The sequence below is a fragment of the Myodes glareolus genome, chromosome 7, assembly GCF_982192425.1.
Source record: "Myodes glareolus chromosome 7, mMyoGla1.1, whole genome shotgun sequence".
NCBI classification, from domain to species: domain Eukaryota; kingdom Metazoa; phylum Chordata; class Mammalia; order Rodentia; family Cricetidae; genus Myodes; species Myodes glareolus.
The window spans coordinates 56,576,381-56,589,306 of record NC_142032.1 but is presented as its reverse complement, the minus strand read 5'-3'; the positions used below and the strand labels follow the sequence as shown (position 1 = coordinate 56,589,306).

The following is a 12,926-nucleotide window of genomic DNA, read 5'->3' as shown; positions in this document are numbered from 1 at the left end:
GCCATCTGTAGTGAGATCTGGTGCCCTCTTCTGACCAGCAAGCATACAGACAGACAGAATACTGTATACATAATAAATAAATAAATAAAACATAAATAAAATATCACTATAGTAACCAAGTCAGGCTGCCTCAAGATTATAACCTTGAATTTGGGATTCTCCTGTCTCTGGCAAGTGCTAGGGTTATAAGTATGTACTACCATTCCTGACTTCTAAAATTTTGTTTTTTGTTTTTTGGTTTTTTTGAGATAGGGTTTCTCTGCATATCCCTAGCTGTCCTGGAACTCACTTTGTAGACCAGGTTGGACTTGAATTCATAGAGATCCACCTGCCTCTGCCTCCTGAGTGCTAAGATTAAAGGAGTGTGCCACCACTGCCCAGCCTGAAATTTTATTTTTTAAAACTCCATTTAAGGGGCTAGAGAGATGTCTCAGAGATTAAGAGCACTGACTGCTCTTCCAGAGGTCCTGAATTCAATTTCCAGCAACCACATGGTAGCTCACAACCATCTGTAATGAGATCTGGTGCCCTCTTCTGCCTTGCAGGTATACATGCAGGCAGAACATTGGATACATAATAAATAAATCTCAAAAACAAAGCAAAAAATTTCATTTAAAAGCATTACATCACCTAATGTACTTGTTTGGCTCTTTTGGTTACCATAATCTTTAAAATTTATCTATTGTAACAAAGACTCTTTTTTTTTTCTTTTGAGATAGGGTCTCAGTATGTGACTCTAACTGATCTCAAAATTGCTATATAGACCAGCCTCGCACTCACAGGAATCCTCCTGCCTCTGCCTCTTGAGTGCTGGGATTAAAGGTGCAGCCACATCAGACCTCTTTTGGTTCTTTTTCACTGTTTTCATGTCCTTGTCACATGCACTTACGACTGTACATGCGTGTGTTCACGGAAGACCTGGGGATGACACCAAGCTAGTTTCCAGTGGCGACAAGAAGCATCTTTTTTCCTTTTTTTTAGTATTTAAATTTTGTGCATGAATGTTTTGCCTGCATGTATGCTGGTGCCCGAGGATGACAGCAGAGGGCGCCCAATCTCCTGCAACTGGAATTGCAGACAATTGTGAGCCACCGTGTAAGGTCCTCTGGAAAAGCATCCAATGCTCTCAGCTGCTGAGTTATTTCTCCAGCTCTTTGTCTGTTTTTACCTTGTGTCTCTTTAACTCCCAGTCCTCCTGCTCCCACTATCAAGTGTTGGGAATACGCCCTTCTCCCTCCTCTGGCTACCACACCCAAATGTGAGTGCTCTTCTTCATGACTTGGTGAACACCAGCCTAGACTTCTCTTGAGAAGAAGTCTAAGGAGACCAGTGGATCATGGCTGAAACAACTGTGACAATAGAGTAGATAATTCAAAGTAGGTGCCCCACTGACGTGCCCACCAGCAGGATATAATTTCTGTGCCCAGGAACCTTCTCCAGCAATGGGTGAGGTCAGACTTGTCCCTTAGGCTTCTTTCCAGTGGGGACTTAGAAGCCCATCTCTCCTCTGTGTTGTGTTTGCTGAACAAATCTTGCAGTGAGCTGTAGGGGGTTTTCTGGTTGGCAGTAAGAGCCGTAGTCTTTGGCTGACACTGGTTGTCATTCACACAGACCTTTGCTCAAGGCTCTCAGATAGCTCAAGAACAGAGGGAAAAAGCTGGGCAGTGGTGGCGGTGCATGCCTTTAATCACAGCCTTTAGGAGACAGAGGCAGGTGGATCTCTGAGTTTGAGGCCAGCCTGGTCGACAAGAGCTAGTTCCAGGAAAGGCTTCAAAGCTACAGAGAAACCCTGTCTTGAAAAAAACAAAACAAAACAAAACAAACAAACAAAAGAACAGAGGGAAAAACGTTCATCAGGCCAGTAAGATGTAGATTGGCCCTTCTAGATATTATCCAGAGGGCTGTTTTGTTCGTCCCCACTCTAGGAGGCATCCAACGGCCTGGCCCTGCTGGAAGCATTGCCGTTCTGAAGCCTCCGTCCTCTGACTCAAGAGGTTAGCCCTTTCCCATTGTTCTGAGGCCCTAAGATAGGAATCGGCTGGTGCGCGGCTGGAGGGGTGGTTCAGCGGTTAAGAGCATGAACTGCTCTTCCACAGCACTCACAACAGTCATCTTATTACTGCCTGTAGTAGCTGGACGGTGGTGGTGCACGCCTCTAATCCCTGCACTCAGGAGGCAGAGGCAGGCGGATCTCTGTGAGTTTGAGGCCAGCCTGGTCTACAGAGCGAGTTCCAGGGCAGGCTGCAAACCAAAGCTACACAGAGAAATCCTGTCTCTTAAAAAAAAGAAAAGAAAAGAAAAAAAAGAAAAACCTGCCTATAACTCCAGTCCCAGAAAATCCAACACTTCCCATCTCTGAAAGCACTTGTGGGAATAAGTCCCACTTTTTTTAAAAAAAGATTTATTTAGTTATTATGTATACAGTATTCTGCCTACATTTATGCCTGCAGGCCAGAAGAGGGCACCAGATCTCATTACAGACAGTTCTGAGCCACCATATGGGAATTGAACTCAGGACCTCTGGAAAAGCAGCCAGTGCTCTTAACTGCTGAGCCATCCCTCCAGCCCCCATAAACCCTACTTTTAAAATTATTTTTTTCTCAGTCAGGTATGGTGGTGCACACCTTTAGTTCCAGCACTCTAGAGGAAGCAACACATGGATCTCCTGAGTTCAAGGCCAACCCGGTCTACACCTGTAGTGTATTCTAAGATAGCCAGGGCACATAAAGAAACCCTGTCTCAGAAAACAACAAAAAATCCTTTTATTAGTTCCTTGAAAAACATATATCTTAAAAGATAGCTGATGGTCACCTAGGTTAGGTAGACTCTGTGTCCCAACCTTTTGTTTTTGTTTGTTTTTGTTTTTCGAGGCATGGTTTCTCTGTAGCTTTGGAGCCTGTCCTGGAACTAGCTCTTGTAGACCAGGCTGGCCTCGAACTTACAGAGCTCCACCTGCCTCTGCTTTACAAATGTTCCACCACCGTCCGGCTCTGTTCCAACTTTACCCAGGAGTGGACGAGCACACCTGTGCCCCCATCGCTGGAGAAGTCGGGCAGGACTTGCTAAGAGCTCAAGCCTGGGTTACCAAGCTTCTATCAGACTAGTTGGGGTTATGTATAAATACCTTGTCTCAAAAAAGAAAAATTTAATCCCACCAAAGCGAGGTCAGTCTGGTCTACAAACTTAATTCCAGACCAATCAGAGCTACATAGTGAGACCCTCTCAAAACTCAAACCTTCCAGGGGCTCTGAACTTTCCTGTTCCAGTGACCTTCAAAGTACCGAGGATAGTGGAGCCATAGGGCCAAGGCCCTAAAGTTATTAAAGATCAGGTAAAGCCCACCGTGAACCTTAGGTGAGCAGGAGACAAACTTTGTATTTGGGCATTTGGGGCTGTTAAATCGTTCCCCCCAAATACAGGTAAACGTGTGTAGTACACACAGCTAGCAGGTGAGCTCCGAATACAGGTAAACGTGTGTAGTACACACAGCTAGCAGGTGAGCTCTGCATTGCAGGAGGAAATCAGAGCAGAGGCGCTGCAGAGCTTGTGGAAGACGAGTGAGTGCAGGTGTGAGCCTAGGGCCCAGCTGCACAGGCTCCAGCTCCTGACCTTAAGGTGAGTTGCCAGTCCCAGAACAAAGGGTCAGGAGAACTTGCAGGCATGGTCACAGGCTCCTGTGCTTCCCCCAGGTCTTCTGTCTAGAAGCAAGGGTTGTCCAACACCCTGGTTTCCCTAACTTCTCATCCTATGAACCCTGAGCTCTTGGGAGACAAGAGTTGCACTATGCTGCCCAGGCCAGCCTCAAACTTGAGATCCTCCTACCTCTACTGGGATTATAGGTGCCACCACACTTGGCCCAGAACCCATTTACTTTAACATTTTTATTTTATGTGTATGTTTGCTTGCATATATGTGTGAATATGTGTGTTGTGTTGCCGGAGGGCATTGGGTCTCCTGGAACCAAAGTTACAGATGGTTGTGAGCTTCCATGTGGGTTCTGGGAACCAAACCAGGGTCCTCTACAAGAGTGTCCGTGCTCTTAACTGCTGAACCACCTCACCAGCCCCAGAATCCTCTACTTTGATGGATTCTACCTGACAGGCTCTCAGGGTCTTCTAACTTCACCCCTCCTTCTGCTAGGCATGGCCTTTGCTATGGTGTCCTGTGTGTTTTCCTTCCCAGGGTTTGTCACCATCTGCAGCTAAAAGTCAATGTTCCTATGAGCCACACCCTCTTCAGTCCTCATGCTCCCCAGGTGTGGGTGGAGTGGGAGGAGACCTCCTGGCTCATGTGCCTGGGAAATACGAGCACAGCAGGCCCCTGATGGGATTGACTGAGGTGTTTCAATGTCCTCAGGCCCAGCGCCTGTGCCGCTCTCGTTCTCAACCATAGGAGTGGGCAAAGAAGTTCCCAGCAGCATCACCAGCTCAGATGTGCTGGGGGTCAGTGCCAACTCTACAGCAGTCACCATACCCAGAGTGTCGCATCAACTGACCAGGCTGCACCATGCCCATTCAGTCCCAGAAGTGGGCTCAGCTGCCTACACCTCAGGTTGGGGTGGAGGAGTCACAGGAGCATTATAACCAAACTGGGAGTGGAGGAAAGACAGACAGCACCCAACCACTGTCTTAGGTCTTCCCTGCCCTAGCCTGTCTTCTCTCACACAGTGCAGTCTCCGTTAAGCTACTGGCTCCTCACGCTCCCTTCAAAACCCTGTCCCCAACCTCTCTCCCTCAGGTTCTGCTATCCCCCCCCCTCCTGTCCTGTGTGCCTTCCTTTCTGGAAACCTAAGGTTCTGTCAATTTTAAAATACATATTTTTTTTTCCAGTGCTAGGGATCTAACCCAGAGCTTCGTGAGCGTTAAGCAAATGCCTCTCATCCTACTCCAAACCTTTTGCCATCTTAAAAAGTGGAGGGCTGCCGGGCAGTGGTGGCGCACACTTTTAATCCCAGCACTCGGGAGGCAGAGGCAGGTGGATCTCTTTGAGTTCGAGGCCAGCCTGGTCTATAAAAGCAAGTTCCAGGACTGGCTCCAAAGCAACACAGAAAAACCCTGCTTCGAAAAACCTAAATATATAAATAAATAAACAAATAAATAAAAGCAGAGGGCTGGAGACAAGGTTTAGCATGCTCTTCCAAATGACCAGGGTTCAGACTCCCAGGACCCACAAGGTAGCTGGCAACCACCTACAACTAGTTCTGGGGGATTCGATACCCTCTTCTGGCCTCTGTTCATACCAGCACATATGTAGTGCACAATTCAGGCAAAGCACCCTTACGCGTAATACAAATTTTACAAAGCAGCAGCAAACATACTCTGCATTCCTTTAGTCCCTTCTCAGTCCCAGCATGGCCTCAGCTCTAACTACTGAAGCAGTGTGCAGAGGCGCTCCTCTTTGGATACTTCCTTGTCTAAAACATTTGGCAACTGTCCTCTCCCTTCTATCAGATCATCTGGATAGCTCAGTGTGGCAGCTCTTGTGTCTGGTAGTCTTCCAAGTTCATACACCTGTCTCTAGGCGTCCATAGCATGGTTAATTCATCTTTTCTTCAGTGACCTCAACAGCACCCCAAATTCATCACAGCCAAAATTGAGATCTTCAAGCCAAATCTCTTTTCCTCTTGTGTCCTCAGCTAGAAAAGTGTCCCACCCTTGCCAAAGAGCTAAAGAAAGCTAGAAGAGGCGCTTACCAATACCCTCTGCAGCCTGTCTTCAAGCCTAAGGACAAACAGGCCTGGGTCTCCTCTGCGGCCACCAGCAACCTCACCCACACGCCCAGCATGTCCCCAAGGTCCCCTGAATGCCTCCATCAGGAAGAAGCCGGCAAGCTTGTTAACAGATGGACCCACCATCTCCCTCTAGGCTTCCTAGGCTTGGGAGCCCCAAGTGGCCACCACCTTCTGCTTTCCTCCCCATTGCAGTTCTTGCCTTTGGCACTGAAGCTGCTCCACAGGCCCTTGGCTAGCTATCTCACCTACGTGCCCCTTCACTGTGCTGAGCCCGCCACTGTACTGCTGGCAGAGCTCCACCGTTTAAGGCCCAATCTCAGTACTGGTCTCACCTGTCCCTTCTCAGCAGTTCAGAGAAGGGTCCACAGCACAGTAAGGAGCTAATCTTCAGCATTTTCAGTGTGTGTCGCTTGGTCTCTAGACCACCTTTCTTTCTTCAGTGCCCCCCTTTTACTCAGTCACTGGCTGGCCCACCACTGTCCCTACCTGCCCCCATGTGGGGAAGTAAGTAGCTGGGTGGTGGCACATGCCTTTAATCCCAGCACTTGGGAGGCAGAGGGGGGCAATTTCTGTGAGTTTGAAGCCAGCCTGGTCTACAAGAGCTAGTTCCAGGACAGGCTCCAAAGCTACGGAGAAAAGGAAAGAAGGGAGGGAGGATGGGGAGGAGAAAGCAGGAGGAAGGAAAGGAAGAAAGAAAGAAAGAAAGGAAGGGAAGAAGGAAGGAGAAAGAAAGCAGTCACAAATTCCTGAACACAAGCTGAAAAGAAACCAGAATTCTCTTCCTTTTTTTAATAAATGTATTTAATAAATTTAACAACAATTTCTCTTCTCCCCAGAGCGGCTAATACTAACTAAAAGGGGGCGTATAGCCTGGGGTCAGGGGCAGTGAGCGCTAGGAGTCATAGTCCTCCTCATCCTCTGCATCAGGTGCTGAGGGGCCAGGGGGTGCTGGGGGCAAAGGCAGAGAAGAGGCGAAGGGCATGAAGGGGGTTGGAGGGCTGTGGGACAGAAAATGGAGGAAATCAGAGCATGCTACTGTGCTGCGTGCAACCCACAAGGCCTTCTACCATCCTCCAGCCCCCCAGGAGAGAAGGGCCCAGAGAAGAGCACTATCCAGGTTCTCTCCCAAGGGTGAGAACAGGCTTTTGTGTTTACGGTCCCCTCCCACTCCTAAGCCAGTCACCGCCATCAACCACCACCACCAAGTGGCTAGGAAAGTAAGAGGACACTGAGGAGTCTGGCATGCCTCCTGCTGGCATCCTTGGACTGCTTACCTCTGAAAGTGGGCAGGGGGGTGACTGGCTTGGGGCGGAGGCTGTGGTGCCTCTTCTTCCCCATCAGTGTCTGTGTCCTCAGACTCATCCTGTGAGGACAGCAGGAATCAGAGATAATGAGAGAAGGCCTGGGTCATCACTGGGGAGCCCAGGCCCCTGGGAGAACCGTGACAGATAGGTCTATCAGGATTTAGAATGCAGACAGGGGTACCAGGGGTGTTAGAGAACGTAAGAGCAAGTCTCAGATAGCTTTGCCTAGCACAGGCTGCCTTTCCCACAGTCCCCCTCACTCACCTCCTGTTCCGAGTCTGTCCCAGACAGCTTCTTGTCTTTGCCTTTGCTTCCAGTGCCTCCATTCTTCCTGCCACTGCTGCCTGGTTTCCGACCCCTTCGGGAAGGTACAGTCCATCTGCCCAGAGGACTCTCTCCTCCTAGTTCACCCCCCAGCCACCCCCAACCCTGTGGCCTTGGCCTTTTCCAGCTATATACCTGGTCTTGGCTACCCACCTTCGAGGACCCTTGTCCCCATCCATGTGGTTGTCTTCCCCATCCCCCTGCATGTCGGGCACAGATGCCACCAAGTCTTTCAAGAAGTCAAACTGCTGCTCCAGCTCAATGCACTGTTTCCTGAAGAAGTAGGAGAGGAAGGCGTCCAAATGGGTCCCAAACACTTAGGCGGGACCCTAAGGATAGGTTACGAACAGCCTTTTCATGTCACAGCACCCCTCCCCACTGACACCCACCCGGTCTGGTGAGCTTGGCTCCAGTTATGCCCTCCACCTGGAACACCTAATCCCTCCTACAGCAGTCCAAACCCACCAAACTGGCTCAAACTCCCTCAGTCTCGCACCACTCCCCCATCGGGACACGGCCTCTTCATAAGCCCTTCCCAACTCTGCGGCCACTCACAGGTGGGACGTGGTCATGGTTTTGGCATTTCGAGACTGGGTCACCTGGCAAGCCTTCTTCAACAGGGACTCCAGGAAGAGCTCAAGCGCCCGGGCTGACGGGTGTCAAGGAGAATCCGAGAAAGGGGAGTGCCGAAGTCCCGCCCCATGCCCCTCAGCCCAGCAGACCCGAGCAGGATACAGATGATGACAGGCACAGCTGCCGCCACCTTCCCAATCTCTTCGTCCGTCTGCATGATCTTCTTGATCCGCGCCTGCCGAAGGAAGGGGACAGAGCTCGGATGCCGTGGCCTGTGACCCTGCAGGAGGGCTGGGGGCAGCCAGGGGGTACCCCGAGAGAAGGGGCGGGAGGCACAGGGCCAGTGGGGCATGGAAGGGGGCGGGGCGTCAGGCCGAGAACACCTAAAGGCACCCGCCCCCCCACAGCAGGACCTGGGCCCGAGCCTCCCGGGAGTCCAACCCGCCGAGGCCCAGCTCGGCCACGTGCTCACCGGCGGAAACCGCGCGTTGTACTTCTTCTTCTTGCTCGGCATCTCGGGGCCTCTCTCGCCGAGCCGGGCCCAGCGCCGCCGCCCGCAGCCTCCCGGCTCCGGGCCTGTTCGCCGCCGGCCCGCCGCGGTTTCCCCCGGGTCCTGCTGCCGCCTGCTCCGCCCCCGCCGCTGCCCGCAGGGTCCTAGCGCCGCCAGCCGACAAGCAGCTCCCCAAACCCTGGCGCTCTGCTTTTGGAGCCTCCGGGGCGGTGCGCGTCCTTCTCAAAGATCGCCCGCCACTCCCACCCGCTCCCAAGGTAGAAGTACGAACGTTAGCTCCGCCCCCCGCAGGCCGGCTCCGCCCAGGAATCTCGCGTTGGCCCCGCCCCTGAGCGCGGCCCGCCCCTTCCCCTGGAGCCCCCGCCTCCAGTCGGCCGGTTCCGCCTCTGGCCCCGCCCTGTGACTGCGTTTGTCTATAAAGTTGTTGTTGAGGTGGCGGGACCCTAAGATGGCGGCGGCGGCGGCGGCCGTGGCAGGGGCGGGGCGCGGCGGGGGTGGCGGAGCAGACCCCGGGCAGGAACGGAGCCGGGCCCGAAGTTGGGTTGGCGCGGAACGGAGCGAAGGCCGGAGGTGACTGCGGGGCGGCGAGAGGGGCAACCCTGGAGCGGGGGCAACCCTGAGGCTGTGGGTACTAATGGCGGCGGGTGTGGTAGGACTGGAGCCGGGCCCTCCCGCAGGCTCTGTCCGGAGCCGGTTCGAGTCTGACGCTGCCCTTTGACCCCAGGTGGGCGGCTACCCTCTCCTGGCCACAGTGTTTCGGTCTTTGAGTGTGCCCCAGATAGCTGACCGGGAGGCCCAGCCCTCCACAGCCACTCTCTAGGGTTGGCAGACTGTGGTGTGCCTACATCCCTGAAATCGCAGCGCCTTGCTACCTGCCGGTCCCCAGGCAAGAGGTGTAGGGAGTCCCGTGCCAGCTCACACGCGACAGCTGTTCCACCCACACAGACGTGACCTTGGGCGAGTCCCTTTTCTCAGTTTCTGTTTCCTTGTTTGTAAGCGGTGAAAGTACTAACAATAGCGACTCCACCTCCGGCATTTTATTCCAGAGACAAATCTAGGCAGGATCAGTTGTTATCCCATTGTAAAGATGAAGCAACTGAGGCACAGACAGAGGTTAAGTCTTGCCCAAGGCCACAGTTTAGCCAGTGCCTGGCATCCTAGAGGACCCAGCACTTTGTGGTTACTTTCCCAAACCTCCCCTGACTCTGTTCCCTCACAACAGGATGGAACCAAACGAGGAGCTGGAAGAGGAGGACTCTCCAGGTGGCCGAGAGGATGGCTTCACTGCTGAGCACCTGGCTGCAGAGGCCATGGCAGCCGACATGGATCCCTGGCTGGTATTTGATTCCCGTACTACACCTGCCTCAGAGCTGGATGCCTGGTTGGCCAAGTACCCACCATCTCAAGTTACTCGCTATGGGGACCCAGGTTCACCCAACTCTGAACCTGTGGGCTGGATTGCAGCCTATGGGCAGGGTTACACCCCCAACTCAGGGGATGTCCAAGGGCTGCAGGCAGCCTGGGAGGCTCTGCAGACCAGTGGGCGGCCCATCACACCAGGTACCCTGCGCCAGCTGGCCATCACCCACCGCGTGCTCTCTGGCAAGTGGCTGATTCATCTGGCACCTGGCTTCAAGCTGGACCATGCCTGGGCTGGCATTGCCAGGGCTGTAGTTGAGGGCCGTCTTCAGGTGGCCAAGGTGAGCCCACGGGCCAAGGAGGGTGGGCGCCAGGTCATCTGTGTTTACACGGACGACTTCACGGACCGCTTGGGTGTGCTGGAGGCAGATTCTGCCATCCGTGCTGCAGGTGTTAAGTGCTTGCTCACTTACAAACCTGATGTCTACACCTACCTGGGCATCTACCGAGCCAACCGCTGGCACCTCTGCCCCACTCTCTATGAGAGCCGTTTCCAGCTTGGAGGCAATGCTCGTGGCTCTCGAGTGCTGGACCGTGCCAACAATGTAGAACTGACCTAGTGGGGCCTAGTGGGCGAGACCACCTTTTGCTCCCCTGCGGGGGTTGGATCCTTCTTTCTTCTCTTCCTTGTCCCAAGAAGGCCACGCCCCCTAGCTCTGAGGACTAACTGACTTGGGAACTGCCTGTACTCAGTCCCTTTGAACTTCTGCTCTCTGTGCCGGGTTGGCTCCAGCCCCCACAGGGTGGGGGCTTTGGCTCCCCGAGGGCCGGGCTCTCAGCTGCCCTCTTTGATGCTGCTCCCCGCCACTGCCCAGGACCACAACTTGGGTGCAGATACTCAAGAAGCCTGCTCTGGCCACCTCTGTCCCCTACTAGACTCACCCTGCATCTTCCTTTTCTTTGCTCCCTCATAAGGGAGAAAACTTAGTGCTTCCAGTCCCTGCCCTTGGTGGCATCATAGCCCAGGTGGCAGGGCTCCTACAGGACTGAGCATGTTGTTGGGGCCCATATATGTTCTGGCCAAGAGCAGATGCAGGGTCATGGATGTTGGCTTGCTCCTCCCTGCAAACTCATAGCCTGCATCACCAACGTCCCTTCCTTGACTACATGTGCCTGCTCCTGGCATTTCAATAAAACCCAGCTTGGGTCTGTGTCTTGGGTGTTTTTTAAAAATACTGTCCAGGTGGTTACCTGCTTTGGCTCCTGAGGAAGGGCATGGCCCGAAGAGGCAACTCTGACCTGACCAGGCCAATGTTTTCTTCCTCCCTCAGCAATGAAGATGGCGTGTCACTTCTGAAGTTAGGCTTCATTTCCGAATACTTCCACAAAGCTGAGCTCACTCTGCACCCATGGATCAGAATCAGTTTCTTAGTCTTTTCAGGAAGGCCCAAGGGACTACTCTTTGACCTAAGGTGTATTTGTTTAGACTTAAATTTTATTGAGACAAGGGCTCACTATGTAGCCCTGGCTGGCCTGGAACTCAATCAAGTCCATTTGGCTCTGCCTCCCAAAGTGCTGGGTTTAAAGACCTGTTCTACCACCACCCCCAGCTTTTAGGTTTTTAAAAAATTATATTCATGGTGGACATGCTTTAATCCCAGCACTCGGGAGGCAAAGGCAGGTGGATCTCTGATTTCAGGGATGGGGTGGGGAGCTAAAGCGGCTGCGACTTGGCTCAGCACTTAAGGGAACTAATAATTCTTGCAGAGGATGGTAGGTTTAATCCCCCAGCATTCATGAGGTGACCAGGTAACAGCCTCTACCTACTTAGTTGCAGGGGATAAGATGCCCTCTTCTGGCCTCTGCAGGCATTGCACACATAGGTCAGAGACAGGCAAAACACCTATACACAGAAAAATCTTTGCAACATATTGGAACCAGTAAAATATAAAATTACTTTTTTATGGGGGTGCAGAGGCTAGTTTGTCTCATGTACACATTTGGAGGTCAGAGAACAACTTGGAGAAGTTCAGTTCTACCTCCACTGGGTGGGTCCCAAGAATCCGACTCTGGTCAGGCAAGCACCTTTATCTACTAAGCCACCGCAGTTCAGACTTTTTGTTTTTAAAAACAGGGTTTTATTATGTGGCTCTGGCTGGCCTGGAACTGGCTGCATGGACCAAGTTGGCCTTGGACTGTGGCTGTCCACTTGCCACGTGTTGGGATTAAAGATACGCTCATCTTGATCCTCTGTCTGTACCTGAGTGCTGGGAGTGTTGGATTACAGGTGTGCACTATCACATCCAGTTTATCACATCGCAGTGACCAAAATTAAACCCAGGGTTTAGCACCTGCTAGGCATTTTGCCAACTGAGCTACACCCACAGGCCCTCTGCCCTCACAGTTTTATCCTTTTTGAAACAGTAATGTAGCACAATCTGGTCTCAGTTCTGGTCTTCCTGACACAGCTTCTGGAGTGCCAGGATTACAGGTCTGAACCACCATGTGCATGCCTCAGGACTCGCATTAAAGCACTCTGTCCCTGCAGTTCCAAGATGGTCACACATAGATGGGCTGGATTTCAGCACCCGGGGCTGGAGCAGCCTAGCCAGTGAACAGCCTGAATATCCATGGATGGTGTCTCCAGAAGCCCTGGCATTGGCATTCACTTCCACTACCCTATCCAGAAGCCACTGAATAGTTTACAAAGCACTTCCACATGTATCGCTCAACACTCATTACCTCATTAAGGAGATGCTAGCCCAATCCTGTTGTCAAGAAATTGCCACCAAGTATGGTGGCACGCGCCTTTAATTCTAGCACTCAGGAGGCAGAGGCAGGCAGATATCTGGAAGTTAGAGGACAACTTGGTGTTACATAGCAAGTTCCAGGACAACCAGAGCTTTAAGACCCTATCTCGGGGGCGGGGGGGGGGGGATTGAGGCCAATGGGAGAAAAGATAATGCAGGGTGATTCAGTGAGAGCAGAGCTGGGACTTGCCTCTGACCCTCCCTTCTCAGAGTGTGGTTCCTGACCCAGAGAGACCTTACAACCCACAGAGCATGGGCACTCATGACCTGGCCATCCTCTCCCGTATGGCTGCTGCAGCCTCAGGTCCTGACTT

At 52.5% G+C, this 12,926-nt stretch overlaps 2 protein-coding genes across 5 annotated transcripts; one reads left to right on the top strand and one right to left on the bottom strand.

Annotated features, from left to right (window-relative positions):
* Window positions 1-6,505: 6,505 nt before the first annotated feature.
* On the bottom strand, window positions 6,506-8,634 carry Drap1 (DR1 associated protein 1). Of its 2 annotated transcripts, none has more exons than XM_048458421.3 (7): window positions 8,405-8,634; window positions 8,095-8,167; window positions 7,915-8,008; window positions 7,513-7,632; window positions 7,300-7,393; window positions 7,006-7,094; window positions 6,506-6,729 (listed from the first exon to the last, which is right to left on the bottom strand). In XM_048458421.3, exons 1-7 carry the CDS (start codon window positions 8,444-8,446, stop codon window positions 6,624-6,626), a joined length of 618 nt encoding a protein of 205 aa, XP_048314378.3. In that variant the 5' UTR covers window positions 8,447-8,634; the 3' UTR covers window positions 6,506-6,623. The 2 variants fall into 2 exon arrangements, with proteins under 2 accessions (XP_048314378.3, XP_048314376.3); XM_048458419.3 differs by having other exon boundaries at window positions 7,300-7,414; window positions 8,405-8,618.
* Window positions 8,635-8,859: 225 nt separating this feature from the next.
* On the top strand, window positions 8,860-11,013 carry C7H11orf68 (chromosome 7 C11orf68 homolog). 3 transcript variants are annotated; one of them, XM_048458337.3, is made up of 2 exons: window positions 8,860-9,013; window positions 9,666-11,013. In XM_048458337.3, exons 1-2 carry the CDS (start codon window positions 8,892-8,894, stop codon window positions 10,420-10,422), a joined length of 879 nt encoding a protein of 292 aa, XP_048314294.1. In that variant the 5' UTR covers window positions 8,860-8,891; the 3' UTR covers window positions 10,423-11,013. The 3 variants fall into 3 exon arrangements, with proteins under 3 accessions (XP_048314294.1, XP_048314295.3, XP_085549642.1); XM_048458338.3 differs by having other exon boundaries at window positions 8,877-9,012; window positions 9,651-10,203; XM_085693516.2 differs by lacking the exon at window positions 8,860-9,013 and adding an exon at window positions 9,057-9,167.
* The last annotated feature ends 1,913 nt before the right edge of the window (window positions 11,014-12,926 follow it).